Here is a 21,554-nt window from a genome sequence, read left to right as displayed (position 1 = left end):
TCACCACCCTCGTTCACTCACCACTGGGGGATGCTGAGTCTTCTCTTAATGCTCCTGGATGTTGTCCTCAGGGCTGGACCTTCTCCAAAGGACCACACGAACTCCAAGGGGGCCGTTTCCTCCGTGACAGCCAGGAAAGTGATGTCGATGTCAGTGGCAAACATGGTTCCGTTTGTGTAGACAGAGACGGCTGTGAGAGCAGGGGAGGCACAGAGCTTTGGCGCGGAGGGCGGGGGCCGTCCAGGGACGCAGCATCCTCACCTCCCATGCCCTGGGGCCGGGAGCGGGATCCCCAGCCTGCCCACCCGCACGTACGGCTGCGATGACAGCCCAGCTGGGTGGTTCTGGCTGCAGACCAAAGGCCACCAAAGCCACAGCTCATCAAGTGACAGGGCCAATGCACAAGCATCCCCGTGACTTCTCCTTGAAAGGCCATGGGACAGGCCCGGGGGCTTGCAGAGGGGTCCTGCTCCTGGACCCACCCCATGCCTTCAGGTCGGAGGCGCCACGCGTGTGGCTTCTAGAAAGCCCTAGAACGACCTGCAGGTGAACACAGGGCTGCTTCAAGGGCAAATATGAATCTCAGCAGAGCGAGTCACAGATTCCGGGGCGTGCCGGGGCCCCCGTGACCTCGACGGACCCAGCAGTGCAGGGTCAGAGTGGAGACGTACGCTGCATCCGATACTGGACAGTCACGCTGGGCCAAGCCTGGCCACCGGCCGCACAGCTCTGACATGTGAAGGACACGTTACATGGGGGACCGGCTGCAAAGTGATGTGTGACAACGGTGCCTGAACAGAAGACAGAACGAAACCTGTGCAAGGGCCCTGCAGTCGCTCCTTCGTCTCTCGCGGCGGGTGACCAGTGTCTCCCATCCGTTGCGTTCCCTCTCTGAACCCCAAGGTCCTGCTGGGTCCCCGAGGGCTGTCGTGCAGGGAAGACTCCCAACAGCTCACCCATCTTTATGGGGAAAGGAGGCGGATCTCCTCTTTTTTTTTTTTTTTTCCCAAGTACTGCTGTTCTGTGCACTTTCTCCATTTATAGCGAGAAAATGCTCATTTATAACAGTGATAAGAGTCAGTGGGTGTTTCGTTCATTGGTGCTTTGGAATTTCTGCAAAATAAGTATCCCATGACTCAGTGATGTCATCCCACTAAGAGAACCTGAAGCTTCATCGTGGCTGCGATGCGGCAGTGACCGCGGGCGGAAGCTTGTGTTTGATTTGCACGGGACTCCCCACTTTCCTGCCTGTGCCCGAGCTTCCGCCTCCCACTCCCGGCACAGAACCCAAGGGCAACGGCTAAAATACCCTCCCAGCCGTGCTTTCTGACTTCTCGGACAGGAGGCTCCGGGAGACCGACTGCCTGCGAAGTGTGCGTCAGTGCGTGGAACGAGCTGCGTGGGAGCCTCCGGACACGGCCCCCAGCGCCTTCCCCTCTCCCAGTCCTGGGAAGTGAAGCCCGTAACCCCGTCCCTCAGACCAAGCACTTGGGTGCTCTTTCCTTCCACCGCTGCGGATATCCAGCTGGGGTTCTCCGTCAGCCCCACCGGCCCCCGAGGCGGGTTCCTCTCTACGATGCTGAGCACAAGGGGGGCCCCTCATGGTTGCTGTGGGGCCTGATGCAGCGATGCGTGAGCGGAGCCCCCAGCGCCCCGTGAGTGCTCCTCCATCCCCGGTGCCCGCCAGCCGAGCTGCGGTCTGTGCTTGGTCTGGACCCAGTCCCCAGGGTCCGTGGGGACCCCCTTAGAGCTTCCTCATCCTGCAGCCACACCCCCCGAATCCCCCGGCCCCTGGCCACGCCCAGGAGAGGCCACCCCAGCTCCTGCTCTTCAGATGCACACCCGAGGCCCTTGCTAGGCGGCCAATCCCAGGACCAGGATGTCACACGACTTCACCCTCACATGCCCCTCAGGGCACAGGACCAGGCAATGATCGTGTCCCAGATGAGGCAGGTAGGCGAGCGCGCATCTGAGCTGAGAATCGCTACGGCCTGGACGCTCACCGCCAGCAGGCCGGTGTGGGCCCTCAGACTCCGGATGGGTCGCTTACTTTTCTGATCCGCGTGGGAGCCAGCAAAGACCAGAAGCTCATCCCTGCGGATGCTGCTAGAATTCATGAACACTGACATGGTCGCGGGGCCCATCTCCACGTAATAAGGCCCGAGCTCCCTTCCGGGTCCACAAAGGTCGTTGTAAATAAGTGCCTTGAGCACATAGACTCCTTCTGGAAAAGGAAGCAAGAATGGCCGGGTGGTGAGCCGTTACCAGCGGGAGGACGATGATGGGTGAGGCTGCTGGGAACCGACACGGCGGAGGTGGCCCTGTCTCGCGGGGGGCCACTCTGTGGGCCGGGGCCAGGCACATGACGCTGGCAGGGTGCAGCATCTCTGTGATGCTCCACGGTCCCGAGCGTCTGATAATTCTTGTTCACAAAGGGCGCCGCGTTCTGACATTGCCCTGGGCCCGAGGGGATGCAGTCGTGCACACTCACGAGGCTGGAACACACCCTGGCCGTGCCGCAGCGAGGCGGACTGCCGTGGCTGTGACCATCACAACACGCATGCGACACGCGCACACAACGCCCTTCTATGACGTGGGGGGTGCCACGAGGGGTGGGGTGAGCCGGCTGGCAGGAGCGAGGGAGACCCCAGCTCGCGAAACACACCACGCTTAGGACGGGAAGTTCAGTACCAAGTCATAACCCACGAAGGACACCACCCACGGGAAAAGATCTCTGGGATTTCATGTGAAAGAATCAGGAGCTTCCATGACACAAGACCACAGGGCAGAAATGCAAGAAAGGAGGACGACATTGCAAAGAGAATCACAGGAAGCAGAAGCGACAGAGCAGGACAGGAGGCATTTGGAGCCGAAGCGAGGGGCGTGAGCAGATGAAATGAGCGGACTCGAGACACAAAGGCCCCCAGCACGTGCGTGGCCTGTCTCCCAGAGAGAGAGTGGAAATGCCAGCAAGGACGCGTATTTCAAGACATAATTAAAAAAAAAACAAATCTTTGCTGAAATGAAGGAAGACGAACCGTGTCTCCCTACTGGAAAGGCGCACCGCGGGCCGGAGAGAGTGGACTCGGGGCCACCAGCACTGAGGCTCAGGCCCGGAAAGCTACGGGATCCCAAGTATAATCACTCTGAGCCACACAAAAGCATCAAGTCAGCTCTAAGGAGGAAAAGGGAAGCGACCGCAGGGCCCCCCAGCAGGGACGTGTGGAGGATCGCGCGGACGGCTCCCGAAGCACGGAGGACTCCGCCGTGCACCTGCACTCGGTCCACACGTCAGAGGTGGGTGAGAGCCGTGCAAGGTGCACCAGGGCCGCACTAGAGCGGAGCAGCTCCGCTCCTCGAGACGGGAACGCGCAACCACGGCCAGAAACTGTCGTTGAAGGACAGCACCTCTGAGAACCGTGAGAAGTGACGATCTTATTCCCTGCATCTTCCTGATGCATTTGTTACAAAAGACCATCTGGTAACGACTGCCCCAAACACAGGAAGGCTCTTGGCACTCACCCCACACGCTAGCGGGTGGCCTGACTAGTCACGGCACGGACACGCGTCACCCAGGGAAACAGGGACCGGGAGCAGCACACGGCGGGATGCTCAGGTTACGCATCCGGGGAGCGCGTGTGGGAAGCACAGGCACGAGGACGCGGACGGCCAGGATCAGCCCCGACAACAGCGCGGGGAGCAGGGAGCAGGGAGCCTGACAAGGGACTTGATCCCGGGACCCCAGGACCCTGACCTGAGCTGAAGGCAGATACTTCACTCACTGAGCCCCCAGGTGCCCCAAACACCGGTTCTTTAACTAAACCAATGAAAAAAGTGGAGAAAGCACATCATTAGTCAGCTCTAAGCCCAATGTGGGGCTTGACTCAGGACCCCATGGTCAAGAACCACGTGCTCCACTGAATAAACCAGCGAGGTGCCCCATGTCTCCGGATATTAAAAAAAAAAAAAAAAAAATCCTGGGACACATGGAGTGTGAGTGCCTGGCTCTTGATGTCAGCTCCGGTCGTGGCCTCAGGGTCCTGGAGTCGAGCCCGTCACAGAGTCTCTCCCTCTGTCCCTCCCCCTGCTCATGCTCCCTCTCTGTCTCTTTCAAATCAATTAAGTAAGAAAGTCAGTCCTGATAAAAGGGGAAAGATGAGAAGTTCCTCAACATCCGGCAAGTTCTATCAACCTCAAAGCTGGTACCAACTGCAGTGGGCGCCACTGAAGTGTCTCAAGACGAAGCCGCCGCCGACCATGGTCAGCCGCAGCCCCGCTGAGCAGGGACACAAGGAAAGGACAGTGGCAGGTGGGGGCTTGGTGACGGCGTGTCCCGATCCGTGGCGCTGAGGGCCGCCGTGCACCTGGAGGGCAGGCTCGGCCGCCAGGACCCCGTGTGCGGACGCGGGCGGCGGCGGGGAGCGGGGCCGGGTGCTGCCCTCGGCCGGGATCCTGCTCGTAGGGCGCACGGGGCATCGCGGAGGTAGAAGCGGCGTCGCCCGAGGTAGGAGTCGCACCTTTGAGAACGAACCACGCTCAAAACATGATGTAAAACAATGAACGGAAAGCCGTGAGCTGCGGCTGGAGAGCAGGGAAGGGTCCGGATTCGCCCCCGCCCCCGCCCCCGCCGGCGGCCCTGGGCCCGGGGCCTTGTCCAAGCAAGTGGCTCCAGCACCGAGATGCCCGGACTAAGACGTTTGGCGCCACTTGGCCGGAACGCAAGCGTTGGACATTTCATGCAAGTGACGAAGCGTGCAAGGTGCGTGCGTGCGATTCTCAGCGGAGCTCAAGCCCTCCCTGTGGCAGAGTCACGTGGCTCCGCAGGCGCGTGGCCTCAGCACACCCCCTGCCCCCCGGACTGGGGGTGCACCCCAGGGCCCCTGGTGGGAGTGAGCGAGGAAGGGCATATGGGGAGCGGTGCGGCGCAGGCTCCTGAGACATCTCAACCCGGCAGGCGCCGCGGGGCTGCGGGGGGTCTCCTGCCCGCCCCAGGGTGGCCGGCGCTCCCTCTGGGGTCTGCCTCCCTGCGCCCCGCACCCGTGTTCTGATCCTCCCCGCTGAGCCCCCTACCTTTCCTGAACTGGTGGTAGGCGGTGACTGCGATTCCCCGGGACACATTGTAGATCGTCACCTGGACCCCGGAGCTGTCCCCGAAATCCACCCGTAGACACAGAGCTGCCTTGGGAGATGCCCGGACCCGGAAGCCCAGACTCAGAGGGGCCCGAGCGTCCGTGTCGGGGAAGCCATGGTCGGCGGCATCCAGTGCATCAGGAGGACTGTGCATGGACACGGCCCCGGGGTGACAGCGAGTGGGGGGACGAGGCCAGGATGCTGAGCCACCGTGGCCGAGGGAGCTGTGGGGAGAGGCAGGACAGCTTCAGGGAGTACAGGGGTGCGGCCCGCAGGGGCGGAGGCAGGAGGGGGGCTGCCCACCCCAAAAGCAAGCGTGGCAGGACTTGATGGCGGGGCTACTCTCCCTGGTGCCCAACGTGGGGTCCCGGGGCCCGTGGCGCCAGCATCATGTGGGCACTGGCGCCAAGTGCAAGGCAGGCCAGGAGCCCACGGGGACACTGACGGCCGCCAACATCTCAGAGCCACTGCTCTGGCCCTTAGTCCCAGCAGCCGCGGAAGCCCCTGCCTCGTCGCTGAAGTGAGGCCCACACGTGTGTCCCTCGGATGTTTCTGAGGAAACGCTCAACACGGATGGCGCCACTTCCCACAGCTGGGGCGGCGGCTGCCAGCTCGCAGGACGTCTTGGGTGATCATCGTTTGCCTCGGTGGCTGGGCCCGTAAACCAGGGCAGAAAGCCCGCCAAGTGCAGAGAGAAAACTCTGACAACGTGGAAATGTCGAGGTGCCAGTGCCCACGTCCTCGCTCCCTGTGGTGTCCCTGCCCTGCCGTGCGCCCCGCGCGCCTGCCAGGAACACGCAGTCATCACAGCTCCAGGCTGGGCGGCTGGAGGACTGATCCGAGACACAAAGCACCCGCAGTAGCGTGGGCTCCGGTGGGAAGCAGTGGCCGGCTGCGCAGTCGGGCTCCCAGGGGCCTAGGCACTGGCCACACACACAACCACCACGAGTGACGTGGCCAGCTCACCAGCCGTGGCTCCGGGATCGGGGTGCAGGGTGGAAGCCGGCCTCCCCGCCACCCTCACCCTACCTTCTGGGCAAGGTGGGAGGATGTGCAGTCGGAGAGCTGGTCGGGGCGGACACAGCCGGCCTCACGGGGACCCCCGGGGACGCAGCGGTCGAGGCGACGTCAGTCCCTGGAAGCACGTCTGAGGGCACATCATCTGCAGACGGGCAGGAGGGGATCCGCACCCTCAGGCGGCAGGGCCCTGCCGGGGGACAGCTGCGCTGCAATTCAAGAAGTGGAGGAGGGGTTGCGACAGGGCCGAGGCCAGGGTCGGCACTGGTTTCTGCACCGTCAGGAAGCCCTGGGGCCCAGCGGGGCTGAGGCTCCCTCCTCCGGGGCTGCAGGTGCAGGGGGCCTGTGCGCTGCAGATGGGCTGTGGGGGCGCCAAGGGAGATCAGCAGCCAGCACCAGGAGCTTGGGGGCCGCCGTCGTCCCCCGATCACACTGCTCCCCGGCTCAGCTGCTCTGCATGAGCACGTTTACAGGGTCAGCTACACACCAGAGCGCCCAGCCGGGCCGTGGTGCTCCTGCAGACGTCAACGATTCGGTGTCCTTGGTCCTTTACGGAGGCCCCGAGTCATGGCCTGCTCTCGGGCCGCCCAAGCAGCGTCCTGGGAACGGGCCTCAGCCATGGGCTCCAGGGCCACCTGACCCCAGTGGCGCTCTGGCCACGCTCACCCGTGCCGGGCGGGCACCCACCTGGAGAAGGCCACAGGGCACACTGCTCCCTGGCCCGACCGCACATTTCCGTGGGCGACAGGGGTCCGGGCCACTGCTGTTCCAGAAGCTCGTGATTGTGACGGAAGGTCCCCAGGATTCTCTGAAGATGAAGGGGGAAAGGCGCAGGACAGGGGGGCTGGTGGCACTCGCGGCTCACGTGGCCCGTGGGCCCAGGACTGCCTCCCCAGACGGCACTCCTGAGCGCACCCCGGCCCAGGCGGGTCCCCGGAGGCCCGTATGCAGGGGCTCCGAGGGGGCTCGCTGACATACCTGTCGGTGTGGTCGCCCGGGTCCGAAGCGGCCTGCGACCTCCTGCTGGCGGCACTTAGTGGTGCTCTGCTGGTGGCTTTCACAATGTCCTGCGAGTGGGACAAACAGTGCTAGTTTGAGAGCTGCTCACAAAACCCCAGTACATTTGGGAAAGTAAGACTGTTTCATTCACAGGATGGCAGCTGGCCCCGCTGGGCCGCAGAGCCCCGGCACCAGATAAAGCAGGCTAGCCTCCCGTCCCCACGGGGCCACGTCCTTGGGGCCACGGGGGGCAAGCTGGAGGGCAGGGGGTGGGTGGGAGGCAGGGAGGTCAGTCGGGGTCTTCCGACCTGGGCCTTTGCATGTCCCTCTGAAGGGCGCAGGGGTGTGGGCACCAGAGGGCACAGCCTGGCCACTGTTTTGGAAGCACCAGCCTGGCTGCCACACTGGAAGCATCTGCAGGAGACTAGGATCCCAAAGTGGATACTCTGAACTGGCTCTCAATTCAGACACTGGATTGGCTCTACCGACTCGAGCAGCTCTGTTTCCAGCACTGCCGTGGCCACGGAGCAGCCCCGGTACCCCTGAGGGAACCCGCACAGAGGCAGGGCTCCGTAGGACGTTTCTGTCCAGCCGAACACCACACGTCTCCCTTGATTTATGACGGGGCTGTGTCCAGATGGACCCATCGTAAGTCAAAAATACTGTTAAGTGGCAAATGCATTTGACACTCCCAACCTCCCGAACGTCAGAACTCAGCTTGGCCTGCCTCAAATGTGCGCAGGGCACTTCCAGGAGCCTACGCCGGGCAAAACCCTCACATACGAAGCCTATTTTAAACTAAAGTGCTGACTCCCTCCTGTAACGGATTGGATGCTGTGCAGACAGGAGGAAACGGAGTAGCTGTGTGGGCACAGAAGGGCCGTCGGGGCATCGGCTGCGGACACTTGCGACCGCGAACCTGCCTGGGAGCTGCTACCCAGCACCCGCAAGAGGATGAACCGCACGTCGCCAGCAATGGGAAGGGATCTCCATTCAAAGCTCCAAGTACGTTTTCTACTGAACGTGTATTATTTTCATGACATCGTCGAAAAGTTGTAAGATGAGCGATCGTCAAGTCAGGACTGTCTGTGCAAGACCGTGCTGCTCCTAAGTGTGCTGGACAGAGTGGGGAAAGGAAGGATGAGCTCAGGGATTCAAGGGTCTCTGTCGGCCCCACGGAGTCCCCTACCTCCTGGAGCCGCGGGGCAGGGCCTGCGAACCAGGGGACAATGCCAAGGGCCTGGGTGAGTGCAGGCAGGGCGCCTGGAGGGGACCCGACCTTGAGGCCGTCACCCACCTCGGCTGTGCCCTACAGCTGTGGCTTCCGCGACAAAATCCAGCCCCTGAGACAAACAGGAGGGAGCAGCTGGCAGTGGAGGTGGAGGGTGCGTCACAACTCTCCGGGGCGGCCACCGCCTCGTCCCACATGCACGAGCCCCCAGCGCCCCCAACAGTGCTCCCCTATGCGTGTGTGCCTTAAAGGAGCCAGCACCCTCGGGTGGAGGAGGGTCCACGCGTTAGCTGGTGCTCGACATCCATTTCAGCGTCAGTGGTTTCAGCCAATGATGAACAAGGGCCCATCCCCTCTGGGGGACCCACTCATGGGCACTCGTGGGACTGCCCACGTGCACCCCCCTCCTGCTCTGAGGGCCGGGTTAGGCGCTCACCCCCCAGAGGAAGGCGCCTCGAGGGCCTGAAAAGGCTGCAGAGCAGCCCGACAGACGCCTGGCCCCGCTGCCCTCCACTGCCCCCATCCCCTCTGGAGGATAGGAAACCCGCGCTAAGGCAGCCCCTCTCCTGAGCCCTGGCAGGTGCTGTGAGCCGTGAGCACCCAGAGGCAATGGGACGGGGGCAGGGATGAAGCCCCGGGCCCTGTCCCCAAGGATCCCCCGCGACCACCAGCCCCGGGGCCTCCCTCCCATGAGCACTCCTGTCGCGGAGACCGCTCACCCCGCACACCCCACTGCTCCTTCCTCACCTCTGCCCTCCGCCCACCACCACGCACATTCCATTCCGCCCTCTATCAGCGCCCTGCAGCTTCACGTCTTGCCCATAAAGCCCTGCAGCTTCACGTCTTGCCCATAAAGCCTCCCCCAAGCTCCCCGGCACCTGGGTTGGCACCTGGGTCGGCATCGCTGCTCCCGGGAGGCGGCCTACCCTCCCCGCCAGGCCTCACGGCCCAGGCACCCAGCTGGGGCAGGGAGTGCTCACCTTCAACCAGCAGGACTGAGGACAAGCAGGAGCCCAGGACACGCGTATCCCACGGGCCGGGGGGGCAAGGCCAGGCCCACGGATGCCCAGCGAGCGTCGGCAATGCTAGGGTCACAGGGACGCTAGTGCCGGGCGTCCTAGCATCCAGCCGGGGGGGCAGCTCTCAAGCACCCTCCAGACGGAGAATTCAGGAGAACCCCACCCGCTGTCCTCGGGTCCTCCCACAGCAGCTGATGCCGCTGCCGAAAGGAAACCACAGCCGACCCAGGAAAATGCAGCTGCAGCTAAGGAAATTTGGGAAGCGATATTCTAGAAACGTGGTCAACTTGCTGAAGATACGTCATTCGAGCAAGTACCGACAGACCACAGAGTAATCCAGCAGGTGCAGCTCTGAACGCTGCCCGCCTCTGAGCAGCGTGAGATGCGCAGGAACGTCCGGTGTGTGGCAGGGCGGCCTCCTACCGTGGCTCGCCCGAGAAGGCCCGGCTGCCCGTCTCTCCCCAGAGCGTGGGTCACGGCGATCATTCACCCGCCACGCTCTCCACCGGACCCGAAGGGTTTTCTGGGGGGGACTAGGGCTGGGGACACAATGACCTGTTCAAACGGCCGTGCTGATGCTGAGCCCGAGACAGCGAAGAACAACAGGGAAGCAGATGGGGAGGCCTCCGGCTGCTGGGGCTGGCCTGCAAGACGGGACCACGTGGGGGGCGATGGCCACCCTCCTCCCGTGACCCCAGGGCCGCCCGCACCTGCGCCCCCAAGGCTGCAGGAGGCAGTGCTGACTACCTGACAGACGTTACTAAAAGCCCCAAATATTTTACCTGGCAGTCACAAAAACATAATTCCCATCGGGGAACAGTTTTTCAGAGAACGGGGCATCCTGAGAACAGAAAGCGCCAAGCTAGCTCTTATGTTCTGAGCCGAGACAGTGGGTGCCTTCCCCTCCTCAAAGACCCGGGATTCACCAGGGGTCGGGGCAGGGTGAGGACGCGGCTCAGCCCCCCAGCGCGTCCCGTCCTGTCACTCTAAACTCAAGATCTCCAGGTCTGTTTGCCGAAAATCACCCCCAATCTGCCAGCTGAACTACAGGAGTGCGTTTTATGATCTTAACCACCCCTAAGATTCACTTGGGGTAAGGAGCTGTACTTACTCATTTGTGTTTGTTCTAGGAAAACCAATTTGGTTATCAACTTTTTATGTAACATTTAATCTACCAACTGTGATCTTTTATGGCTCCCAGACCCAACTCTGGAATGGGGGGGTGGGATCCTCCCTGCAACATCAAGCAATGTTTTTTTTTTTGTTTTTTTTTTTTTAATTTTTGTTTTAACACCAAGCAATTCTCAGATACCAGCAAGAATTCAACTGACTTCTGGCACCTTCTGCCCAAGGCAGCGTCAGACCCCGCAGGTGACGGCCTTGGGTCCCCCCACACTTCAGGCCCTAGCCGTGAGCCCCAGGCTGTTCCCTCTGCTTCTGACCTACCTACCACTACAGACGGCAGGTTCCAACACTCTCCTCCTTAGGAGGAAGCCCACAGCCACCTTCACCTGGAAGGGATGTGATAAAGGATGCGAGTCTAGGGCCAGACGGGAGGGAGCGGCGCCTGGAGCTCCCACGCCCCACGGGGCCCACCGACCCCAGTCTGCACGTGAGCACCTGCCCCGGGAGCTCTGTGATCCCAGGTCAGTTCCCCTGGCAACCGGCGCCCCCAGCCCTGGGGAGGGTTCCAAAGTCTCCATAACAAAACATAACAAAAGACACCCCCTGGCCCTTTACTGCCGGCAAGTCCTAGGGTCCCCAGAGCTGTGCGCCACTAGCCCTGGACCATGACCGCACCCACGTGGGAAGTTCAGTGTGGGCGTCCCCACAACCAAATGTGCATTTCTTCTAAATCCCAATGTGGCAGGTGACTTTTACCAAATGGGGTGTAGTCGGCTCCACCGGCCTATCCTCCTCAAGTCAGGCCTGCCCTCCTTCCCGGGCAGCAAAAGCATTTTACAAAACGAAGAGTCTGGAGTTTGCCCAACGCGATACTACACAAACGCCTCCTCATCGAAGCTGCCAGGGCCCTGGTTTGTAGCCCCAGGTGGCCATGGGGGGGGCGGGGGGGCTCCAGGGAGCAGGGCCCTGGGGGGCGGCAGGAGGTCCAAGGCCTCGGGGACGCAAGGCTGAATACACACCCTCCGCCTGTGCAGACCGCAGAGCCCCCTGAGGAGGATGGGTCACCGAGCAGGTGCCGATGGGGTGGGCAGCCCACAGCCCCAGGGCAGCAGGGGTCTGGGAATGCAGCCCCATGTGAACCCCTGGCCACCCCTGCTCCCAGATCATCACAAGGGCACCTTGGCTGACAGCCTTTCTCGTTAACCTGGAAACCCCCCCAACTTTGAACTTTCCTAAAGTGGCGCGTGAGCCTCAAAGAGCTCCCGACAGGAGCAGGCTGGACAGGGAGATCCCGTTAATCCTCAGACACAAATGCCCTGAGGTACTGTGTGCACAACTGGGGACGTCTGTGGGGAATATGGGAACACCTGTGAGGAGTACTGGGGACCCCCGTGACAAGTACTATGGACCCCTATGAGGAAGGAGTACTGAGGACCCCATGAGGAGTACTGGGGAGCCCATGAGGAGTACTGAGGACCCCATGAGGAGTACTGGGGAGCCCATGAGGAGTACTGAGGACCCCATGAGGAGTACTGGGGAGCCCATGAGGAGTACTGAGGACCCCATGAGGAGTCCTGGGGTTCCTATGAGGAGTACTGAGGACCCCATGAGGAGTACTGAGGACCCCCATGAGGAGTACTGGGGACCCCATGAGGAGTACTGGGGATCCTATAAGGAGTACTGAGGACCTCATGAGGAGTCCTGGGGATCCTATGAGTACTGAGGACCCCATGAGGAGTACTGAGGACCCCCATGAGGAGTACTGGGGACCCCATGAGGAGTACTGGGGAGCCCATGAGGAGTACTGAGGACCCCCATGGGGAGTACTGAGGACCCCATGAGGAGTCCTGGGGATCCTATGAGGAGTACTGAGGACCCCATGAGGAGTACTGGGGAGCCCATGAGGAGTACTGAGGACCCCCTGAGGAGTACTGAGGACCCCATGAGGAGTACTGGGGATCCCATGAGGAGTACTGAGGACCCCATGAGGAGTACTGAGAACCCCATGGGGAGTACTGGGGAGTACTGAGGACCCCCACAAGTACTGGAAGTTGAGCTGCAGGATAATTTCTGCCAGGGGTGGAGAGGTTCCAGAAGCCTCCACAGGACTGGCTCCTTCGTATCAGGACCAGGACGCACAATCTGGCCTGACCGCACTTGTGCACGCGGAGTCGGAGCTCTTCCTTCGCAGCAGTGTCACGCGCAGGCAGCTCTGTTCTTGGGACCCTGCCCCCCAATTACCCCCGCAGCTCGCTAACACTCTGCCTTGCTCCTCGAGCCACCGAGACACCTGTCCCCCCCCTCCATCCCCCCCGCTGTCGGCTGTTCTGATGGCCACACACAGACGCCTTTGCTCCGACGCCCGGCAGTCCAGTCTTATTAACCAAGGCCTTCCAAGAGCTCCTCGATGCCCCAAAATAGGATTTCCGTTCCCTGGGCCGCCGGAAGCCTTGCCGGCGTGGGAGCCCCCGGGGTGCAGGCCGCCCGCACTCATGCCTCTGGTCTGCACCCCGGCTTCCCACAGCAGATTCGGGCTTTGCAAGTGAACCGGGCCTCAGGGACGCAGCACCAGGCTGAAAGCAAGTGTGATCCGCTCCTGCCGGACTAGGCAGGCTTTCCCGGGCTGCACGGGCCATGCCTGCATCTTCTGGAAGCAAAGCTCGAGCTCCCCAGACACGTGGGGGTGGCTGCTCTCAGGACGTACCTGGTCCCAGGACGCCAGTGGGGGCGGGTTCTCCAGAACCTGGGCTTCTTCCCCAAATGTCAATGCACCTGGAGGATGGCTCACCTTCGCGGGGCTCGTAAAAGGCACAGGATTAGCGTGGAGCTCTAGGGAAAAAGGGAAAAATAAGGCCTGAAGACCAGGAGAGAGGGGATCCTAGGAGCCGTGAGCAGAAGTCCACCCAGGTGAACAGCCCTCCCGGGCGGGTCACGGCGCCGGTGCCCGTGGGACCCGCCTCTGAGAGGGCCGTGTCTGCGCCTGGTGTGGCTTTTGACTCACTAGTGAGGTGTCTCGGAGATAAGTCCGCGCTAGGCGATGCCGGGAGCCCCGAGGACGGAGCCCACGCTCCCACCTGGCCCGGAGGGCTGTCCTCCCTCTTCCGGGGCTTCTCCATCAGGAACATGGGACACAAAGCGGGGGAGCCCCAGCCCTAAAGTCTGGGCGAGGATTTGCTGGGCAAACGTGAAGACCAATAAGATGCGCCAAAGTCTCAAAGCCAGGACGTTCCCACACAAAGCCTCCCTCCGGAGGCCCCCGCCCCGCCCCCGGCACGGCCAGGCCAGCTTCCACCTGCCTCGGCTGATGGGGGTTAGACGGAACATGCATCCGAAGGAAAGCCACAGGCCGCAAAGGGGACCCTCCGCCACGTCGGCAAACCAGGGCTCCGCACGTAAACTGACCATCTTCCAGCCTCGCCCAGAAACCCCCAGTGAGGAATTTCTGGGTGAGCATCAGTGACGGACTCTGTTTCCCCCCGAAAGGGAGGTGGGGAGACCCACTAGTGAGACCTCTGCTCTTCCCCTCAGGGAAGGTGACCTTGCCTGGAACAAGCCTTTCTTTTCTCTTCCTATAATTTCCGTGTCCTGCCTTCCTGTAAAAATCTTCCATTTTGCGCAACTCCCGAGAGCGTAACTCTACCTGCCGAAGCATGAATTGAACTTACTCAGTGGATTTTTTTTTAAGTGATCTCTACGCCCAACATAGGGCTCGAACTCACAACCCCGATACCAAGAGTCGCCGCTCCACTGACCGAGACAGCCAGGCGCCCTGGAAGTTTGATTTTTTTTTTTTTTAAGATTTTATTTATTTATTCCTGAGAGGCAGAAACACAGGCAGAGGGAGAAGCAGGCTCCCTGCGGGGAGCCCGACGCGGGACTCGATTCCGGGACCCCGGGGTCACGCCCTGCGCCGAAGGCAGCCGCTCAACAACCAAGCCACCCAGGCATCCCTGGAAGTTTGATTTTTAAGAATTGCACACGGTTTAAAGCCGTAGAAGCTGGTGCCGGTTCGAGGGTGTTTGTGATGCCCTTTTCTCTAGTCCTGGAGATGCTGGTAAAGGTGCGGCCCCCGGGCAGGTCCCCAGGGCGGTGCCCAGATGCACAGGTAGGAAGAGGCGGTGCTCTAGTTGGATTCCCTCGGGCTCCTCCCATACCCAGCTCTGCTCCAGGGGCTGCCGCAGCCTCTCCTGGAGGCCAGAAGCCAGGATCCCCAGGACTAGCACCGCCCAGCCCGTGACACTGGCCTCCGCCTCCCCCAACCCAGGACAACGTCCAGCCTGATTTAAATATTTTGAGTCAACACCACTGGATTCGAATCATGCCAATAAAAGGTGACCCAAATTAACCCACAACCATGTTCCCGAGGGTCCTTTAAAATAATGCTGTGAGTGTGGCAACCTGCCACCCATGGAGCAATATGCCAACCTGGGTATGAGGTGACTCCCCAACTAATATGTCCCCGGAAATGTCTGCGAATGAGCTAGGGTGATAAAGCGACTTCTGTTCTCTGAAAGCAAGCGAGTCCCAGAGTTGCTGCGCTCAGGCTATGAGAAGGAAACGCAGTGGAAATGTCCCGGGCAGCAAAAATTATATGAAAAAATCTTGAAGACAAAAAAAAAAAAAAAAAAAAAGAAAAAATCTTGAAGACACGTGGTCACAGAATCACATCAACAGAAATCGCTAGGGGAGAAATGGGCTGGATGAGGGACATCATTCCCCATGACCTTCACAGAGGAATGGGAGCAATGCTTTGGCCTTGGGTTCAGTCCAGATGCAGAACCCACCCCACACGTGCGCCTCCTGGCGTCTGCAGGCCGGGTGCACCGGGTGGGTGGGAGCCGGGTGGGAGCTCAGATACGCCTCCCCTGCAAAGGAACACTGGAAATTAAGCAACCCTGTGGGATTTCTATTTTCTAGGATCAATAATGGACATCCCTTCCTGCGTTGGTGCAAGGAAACCTCAGCCCTGTGGCCGTGAAGCAGCCCCCGTAACCTGGGCACCCTGTCTCCTAGCTCCGGGGTGGCCCCCAGACTCGGGGGTTCTCAAGGTGCAGCCCCTGCACAAGCAGCAGCCCCCAGGGCCCCTGAGGCATAATGGCTGGGGCGGCCCCAGGATCTCAGTGAGCCCCCGGGGGGCCGATACCCTGGAGTGAGGAGACTCCAGGAGGGGTGGTGGGAAGGCTCTGGGCCACACGGGGCTTCCAAAGCCGAAAGCCTCGCTGACGGGCAAGCCTGGGGCCAGCTGCCGAGTGTTTTCATTCCCTGCCCTCACCTGGCCACAGGGTTAGGATGGCCCCTCTGGAGGTGGCGCCACCGGGCCCTCGGGGGCCAGCTGTCTTCCCAGGCCCTCAAGGAGCACCCCGCCTGAGGCCGAAGCCCCTGCGCCCCTGGCTCCTGCAGGGTGGGAGTCGGCCACGGGTGCCGCAGGAAGTCCCATGGTTTTAGTCACAGCCACCCTAGGCCCACTCTTCCCTCCGGGTCTGTGTGCCCCGCATCCAGTAGACAAGCACGTCGGGGCCACACACGGACGTAAGCACGGGGCCAGTTCTCAAATCATGACTTGAAACGGATTCCTCGTCTGACTGTTAAGTAAGCTCTCTGGCTTCATTCAGCTCGGGGAGCAGAGCAGGTCAGGCTCGCGCCCCCCTCCCCGTCATGCCCCCGTCCCCCGGCCACGTTCACCTCTCCGGGGACCTGACCCACGGGGAAGGGAAAGGCCGGACCAGCAGCGACGCGGTGCCAGGGGTCTTTCCCGTGTGCCCCCACCGCGGAGCAGGGCGGGGGCAGTGCAGCTACGCCCCAGGCCAGGTCAGGGAGACGGGGGAGAACAAGCAGCTTGGCCTGGCTTGACCTTGAAGGTGATGTTTCCAGCGCCAACCGTCCACGGCGCCTTCCCACATTCCCCGAGGGCGCCCACCGAGCTCAGGACGTGGCTCTGGGGCCCTGCGTACAGCGGTGGTACGTGACCCTCGGGGCTCCCTGGGCCCACCGACCTCTGCTCTGCTGCCCAGTGGGGGCTGGGGGAGGCACTGGTCACCCCCCTACACGCTCTGGCCTCTCGGGGCCAGGGGCACCCACGCCTGTGTCCAGGGGGCCGCCAGCCACCCAGAAAGATCCATGTGCAGTGACTCAAATAGGCCTGAACCGAGGTGTGGAGTCCGGGTCTTGAGCAGACAAGGGGCGCCCTTCAGGGTACCAGGCTGCGGTGTGTCCGGCGGGTGTGAACCGCGCCCCGAGGCTGGGCTCGCCTCCCCGCGAGGATGCACGCACACACGCAGGCTCGCCAGCGGGTCTCCTACCTCCGGGTGTGCCTGTGAGGCCGGGCAGCCTCCTGCTGAGAGAGACGCGGTCTTCTCAAAACTGTCTTCTGGAGGCAAGGGCGCAGCCGGGGCCGCCCGGGGCCGCCGAGCACCCTCTGCAGAACGGGGGTTGACGGGGGGACAGTCTGGGCTGGGGCCTCTGCCAGCCGCCCCGTGAGCCATCCCAGCGTCTCCCTCCCAGCCTCAGCCTCACGGGCTCCCACAGGCCAGGGCCATGAGGAGTGAAAGCACGGGCAAGAGACCAGCTGGAATCGCACACATCACAGGGCACAGCTACAGGCATTTCTGCAGGGCCAGGGGCAGGTCACATGGGCAAGGCCCCTGGGACCCCAGGCCTGCCCCCACCCGAGGCCAGAGCCAAGAGCTGCGCCTGGACGACGTGTGACGGCAGCAGCCCTCCTGAGCAGTGCTCTCAGGGTGCAGACCACGCAGGTGCAGGTGCCCGACGAGGCAAAAACCCTTTCTACAACAAACAATGGGGTGGGGTGTAGAGAGGATGATGTAAACGTGGGAGAGACTCACCCGGCCCGGGGGCCCCCACCTGGCTCTGGCCACGCTCCCAGAAGATGTGTTCCTGAAGCTGCCCCCCACTCCCCGTGGGACGGCACTGCTCACACTCCAGGGAGGGACAGGGTTCCTGTGCACCCGGGGGTGCCGACGGGCACCTCAGTATTTCCAGCACCAAGAACGAGACTTTCCTCTCCAGGGCCAGGTGGGCCCAGCTGAGCCCAGGAAGGACCCCGATGCTCCCCCACACTTGCCGGCACCTTCTTCTTTCCCTGAGACTGGGGGACGCAGAGCACTGGAGGGACTCAGGACACCCTCCTCAGGGCCACGGCTTCATGGTAGGTGGTATGGGGGGGCACTACCTGGGGCTCAGCCCCATCAAGGGAAACCTGCACCTAAGTCGCTAAGACCCCCATGTGAACAGACCCATCAGGGGGAGGGCGGGGACCCCCATGTGAACAGACGCACCAGGGGGAGGGTGGGGACCCCCATGTGAACAGACGCACCAGGGGGAGGGTAGGGACCCCCATGTGAACAGATGCACCAGGGGGAGGGTGGGGACCTGCCATGTGAAGAGACCCACCAGGGGAGGGCAGGAACCGACCCCTCATGTGAACAGATTCATCAGGGGGGGAGGCAGGGACCCCCCATGTGAACAGACCCAGCAGGGGAGGGCGGGGACCCCCATGTGAACAGATGCATCGGGGGAGGGCGGGGACCCCCCATGTGAACAGACCCAGCAGGGGAGGGCGGGGACCCCCATGTGAACATATGCATCAGGGGGAAGCAGGGACCTCCCATGTGAACAGACCCACCAGGGTGAGGGTGGGGACCCCCATGTGAACATATGCATCAGGGGGAAGCAGGGACCTCCCATGTGAACAGACCCAGCAGGGGAGGGTGGGGACCCCCATGTGAACATATGCATCAGGGGGAAGCAGGGACCTCCCATGTGAACAGACCCAGCAGGGGAGGGCGGGGACCCCCATGTGAACAGATGCATCGGGGGAGGGCGGGGACCCCCCATGTGAACAGACCCAGCAGGGGAGGGCGGGGACCCCCATGTGAACATATGCATCAGGGGGAAGCAGGGACCTCCCATGTGAACAGACCCACCAGGGTGAGGGTGGGGACCCCCATGTGAACAGATGCAGGGGAGGGCAGAGGAATCCCCCTGGCAGGCCTGGAGGGGGAGCTGTTCTGCCTTCTCTGTCCTGGGGCTTGTCCTTAGAGGCCACTGCCACCGTGTGCTCTGGGCATGTCCCCACTCAGGTCCTCCGGGGGCAGCAGCTCCCCCTGCGCCACCTCCCAGGTAAGGCTACGCAGCACAGACCCTCCGGGGACGCCTGGGCCTCTGTGGCTGTAAGGGGACCTCAGGTCCAGGGGGCTCAGACGTGTCCACACGCCGCGGGCTCACACAGGCACTTACAGAGCACACGCGCACACACGCAGACACAGGCACTCCCGCCTCTGCATACTCGCAGACTCGCCAGCACACACACTGAGGACAGGCACACAGTGGAAGGCCAGCTCGGCGCTGGGGTGGGCACAACAGCCAGGAGACCTCCCGTGCCTCCACGGACAGCCGCCGCGGCTGTGACTCCACTGCTTCGGACACAGGGCTCGGTACTGTGCCAAGGGGCCCTGCGTCGGTGGAATTTCTCACAAGATCCGGAGGTGTAGGTAAAAAGTGACGGTGACATCCCCAAGCCCTGTTTCCCATCCTTCTGGGGACAAAGAGGTGGTCCTGCAGAGTGACACAGGGACCACCAAGTGCCAACGGCAAGGCTCCGGGAGCTGCTGGGAGCTATTTGGGATCAAAGCAGAGTGAGGTGATAACAGCCAGAAAACCAGGTGATGGCCGCAGCGGGCAGCGTGGGGACACAGCGAGGAACTGGCCCCCCGGAACCAGCTGCTCCCGTAAACAGGCGGTAACAAGACAGGCTCAGGGAGCCGAGGCCCAGCCTGCTCCTGGTGAGCTCCGGCTGAGGACAGGGATCCCGTTCACCCTCAAAGCGCCCTGGGGGGCGGCAGGTGCGACAGTGGGGTCACGTGCACTTTCCGGAGAGGCCAGGTGTGAGGAGGGGCAGGGGCGGCCTGTCCTGCACAGGCCCCTAGGACGCGGGGCACACGCAGGCCCCGGTGGCCACCTCCGCACACCTTGCTGACCCTGGGCCCGGGGCAGGGCGCGTGGACCGTGGAACTCCCAGGGCCGCGGGGCCCAGCACGACGCACACGGGTGTGCAGAGGGGCAACTGGAACGAGGCCTGCGCTCCTGCCCCACGCTCCACGGGGACCCTCGGCACCGGCCTGCCCTGTGCCCCCTGCACCCCTGCATGCCTCAGCTGCACACCCCCCTTCCCAGGGCTGGTCCGAGTCCTCCCAGGGCAAGTCTCTTTTTTTTTTCTTAATCTTTATCAGTTCCCTTAATTATGTCCACGTTCTAACTGAATTGGGATTTTACAAGAGTTAGTTTTACTCTGTTTCACCCAGGAGACTAGACCACTTGGGGTGAGCCCTGGGAGTAGACTGGGGGGGCTGCATGTCCTGGGGGGGTGCTGGGTGCCGCACGCTGTGGCAGGAGCTCGTTCCTGGGGTGGGGGGGCTCGGAGGACGACCCAGGAGCCCGCAGGTCCCACTGAGGCAGCGCTCTGAGCCTGTGATTTCCAGGTGCAGGTGAGTAAACAGACCCCAAGGCCCTGGGGGGTCAGGCCTCAGCCGGTGCTCAGCACACACGGGCCGCACTCGGCCTCCCAGCCCGCGGCTTCTCCCAGCAGGAAAGTGTGTACTTTCCACTCCACCAGTCACGGCCTTCACACGAGCTGTGCACACAGGAGGGATCCGCGGCAATCAAACACCCGCCGGGTGGACAAACAAAACCCCTCTCCAGAGCCCTACAGCTGCCTCTGCGACCCCTGGTCACCGTCCTGGCGAATGTGACGGCCCACTTCTGAGCCCCACCCCCACCCCGAGCTGGCGTGGCACCTGCAGTCAGGGCCATCTCCTCCCGTGGGGCCTCGGGGCCCCGGCTGACGCTGCAGGCACAGGACTAACCCAGCACACTGGGACACAGGAGGGGGCCAGCGGGGGCCCCGCACAGCAGCAGTGTCCCTGTGCTGTCCCTCGTGCCAGCTGTGGCCACCTGGGGCCCCTTGAGCCCATTCAGGTACGTGGATCCAGCACCTCCATCCTGTTAGCCACGTTTCCAGGGTCAGTGTGGGCCTGGGGCCACCACCGTGCCGCTCATGAGGACGCAGAGACGCCACAGAGGTGACAGTGTTGGAGGAGCTTCTCAGGCTGCTTTCCGTGCAGACGCTGTGGACGGAATCGGTTGGTGGTTCCCGTTGGTACTGCCACGGAGGCCCGTGGGGAGCCACCAGGAGTCCCCAGGACGGCTCCGCCCAGTCCTGGAGGCGTTTCCCACAGCTTCCCTGCGCCAGGACTGAGCCCCCAGGAGGGTCTTCTGGGACGCAAGGCACCTGAGGCAGCCGTCCAACCCTCCTTGGTTCTTGCCAAACTTCAATGAACAAAAGCCACCTCTTCAGACTTGTTTTTTAACCACAAACTCCGTGTTTCGGATCTAACGCCCGACGCACAGGGCAGCACGGTGCGCACACCTTCCGGCGGCGCGTGCATCAGTCACACGGAGGCAAACAGCCGGACACTGCGGGGTCACCTTCCTGGGCTGTTAGCACAGCCCTTGCTCCCCCACACCCCACGGAGCTCAGCTGGGTGCACGCGCAGCAGGCCGGCACCCGCGTTCACACCGGACGCTCTACCGCGCCTTTCTGATCCCCAAGGTCCCCACGGCCTGGGCGCAGTGCCCGCCTGTGGGTGCCCCCTGCCGCACGAGCATCACAGCGGCGGGGGGCGGTAATTACACTGCAGCAAAGGTGAGGGAGGTGCGGAGATCCCGGGGGACGTGCACTCACCTTCGTTCCAGGTGTCCCCAGGAAGCGGCTGCAGCAAGCACAGCAGAGGCACTGCTTGCACGAGCACCCTCCAGCCCGGCTCCCCGCAGACGGCGCCCATGGGGCCTCTTGCTCACACCCCAAACCCTGGCACCTCCGATGGGCCTGCAGTGGCGACAGCCGTCCTGTCGCCTGTCCCGTGTCCCAGCGGGGGCAGCGAGCCCGGCCCTTAGCACCTTGCCAACCAGCCAATCGTGAGTGTGTTGGGTGGGGGAGCTCAGGTCTCACCCACCCA

At 62.5% G+C, this 21,554-nt stretch overlaps 1 protein-coding gene and 1 long non-coding RNA gene across 2 annotated transcripts in view; one reads left to right on the top strand and one right to left on the bottom strand.

Moving 5' to 3' along the window:
• LOC119877460 (polycystic kidney disease protein 1-like 1) overlaps positions 1-11,139 on the bottom strand; it is a 79,964-nt gene extending 68,825 nt beyond the window's left edge. The window contains exons 1-10 of the mRNA XM_038571395.1: positions 10,997-11,139; positions 10,847-10,907; positions 9,952-10,040; positions 7,126-7,214; positions 6,835-6,955; positions 6,160-6,356; positions 5,071-5,354; positions 2,051-2,224; positions 672-791; positions 22-190 (exon numbers count right to left, since the gene is read on the bottom strand). Of these exons, the coding sequence (XP_038427323.1) occupies positions 22-190; positions 672-791; positions 2,051-2,224; positions 5,071-5,284 (677 nt within the window). The 5' untranslated portion in view covers positions 5,285-5,354; positions 6,160-6,356; positions 6,835-6,955; ... (2 more) ...; positions 10,847-10,907; positions 10,997-11,139. The remainder of the gene's footprint in view (positions 1-21; positions 191-671; positions 792-2,050; positions 2,225-5,070; positions 5,355-6,159; positions 6,357-6,834; positions 6,956-7,125; positions 7,215-9,951; positions 10,041-10,846; positions 10,908-10,996) is intronic.
• Positions 11,140-11,541: 402 nt separating this feature from the next.
• LOC119877461 lies at positions 11,542-19,868 on the top strand. Its single transcript, XR_005377437.1, has 4 exons — positions 11,542-11,842; positions 15,439-17,273; positions 17,548-17,686; positions 18,621-19,868. It is a non-coding gene; the product is annotated as an uncharacterized LOC119877461 (long non-coding RNA).
• Positions 19,869-21,554: the final 1,686 nt, after the last annotated feature.

This window comes from Canis lupus, chromosome 24, assembly GCF_011100685.1.
Source record: "Canis lupus familiaris isolate Mischka breed German Shepherd chromosome 24, alternate assembly UU_Cfam_GSD_1.0, whole genome shotgun sequence".
In the NCBI taxonomy this organism is placed as follows: Eukaryota; Metazoa; Chordata; class Mammalia; order Carnivora; family Canidae; genus Canis; species Canis lupus.
This window is presented reverse-complemented; position numbering and strand designations above follow the sequence as displayed.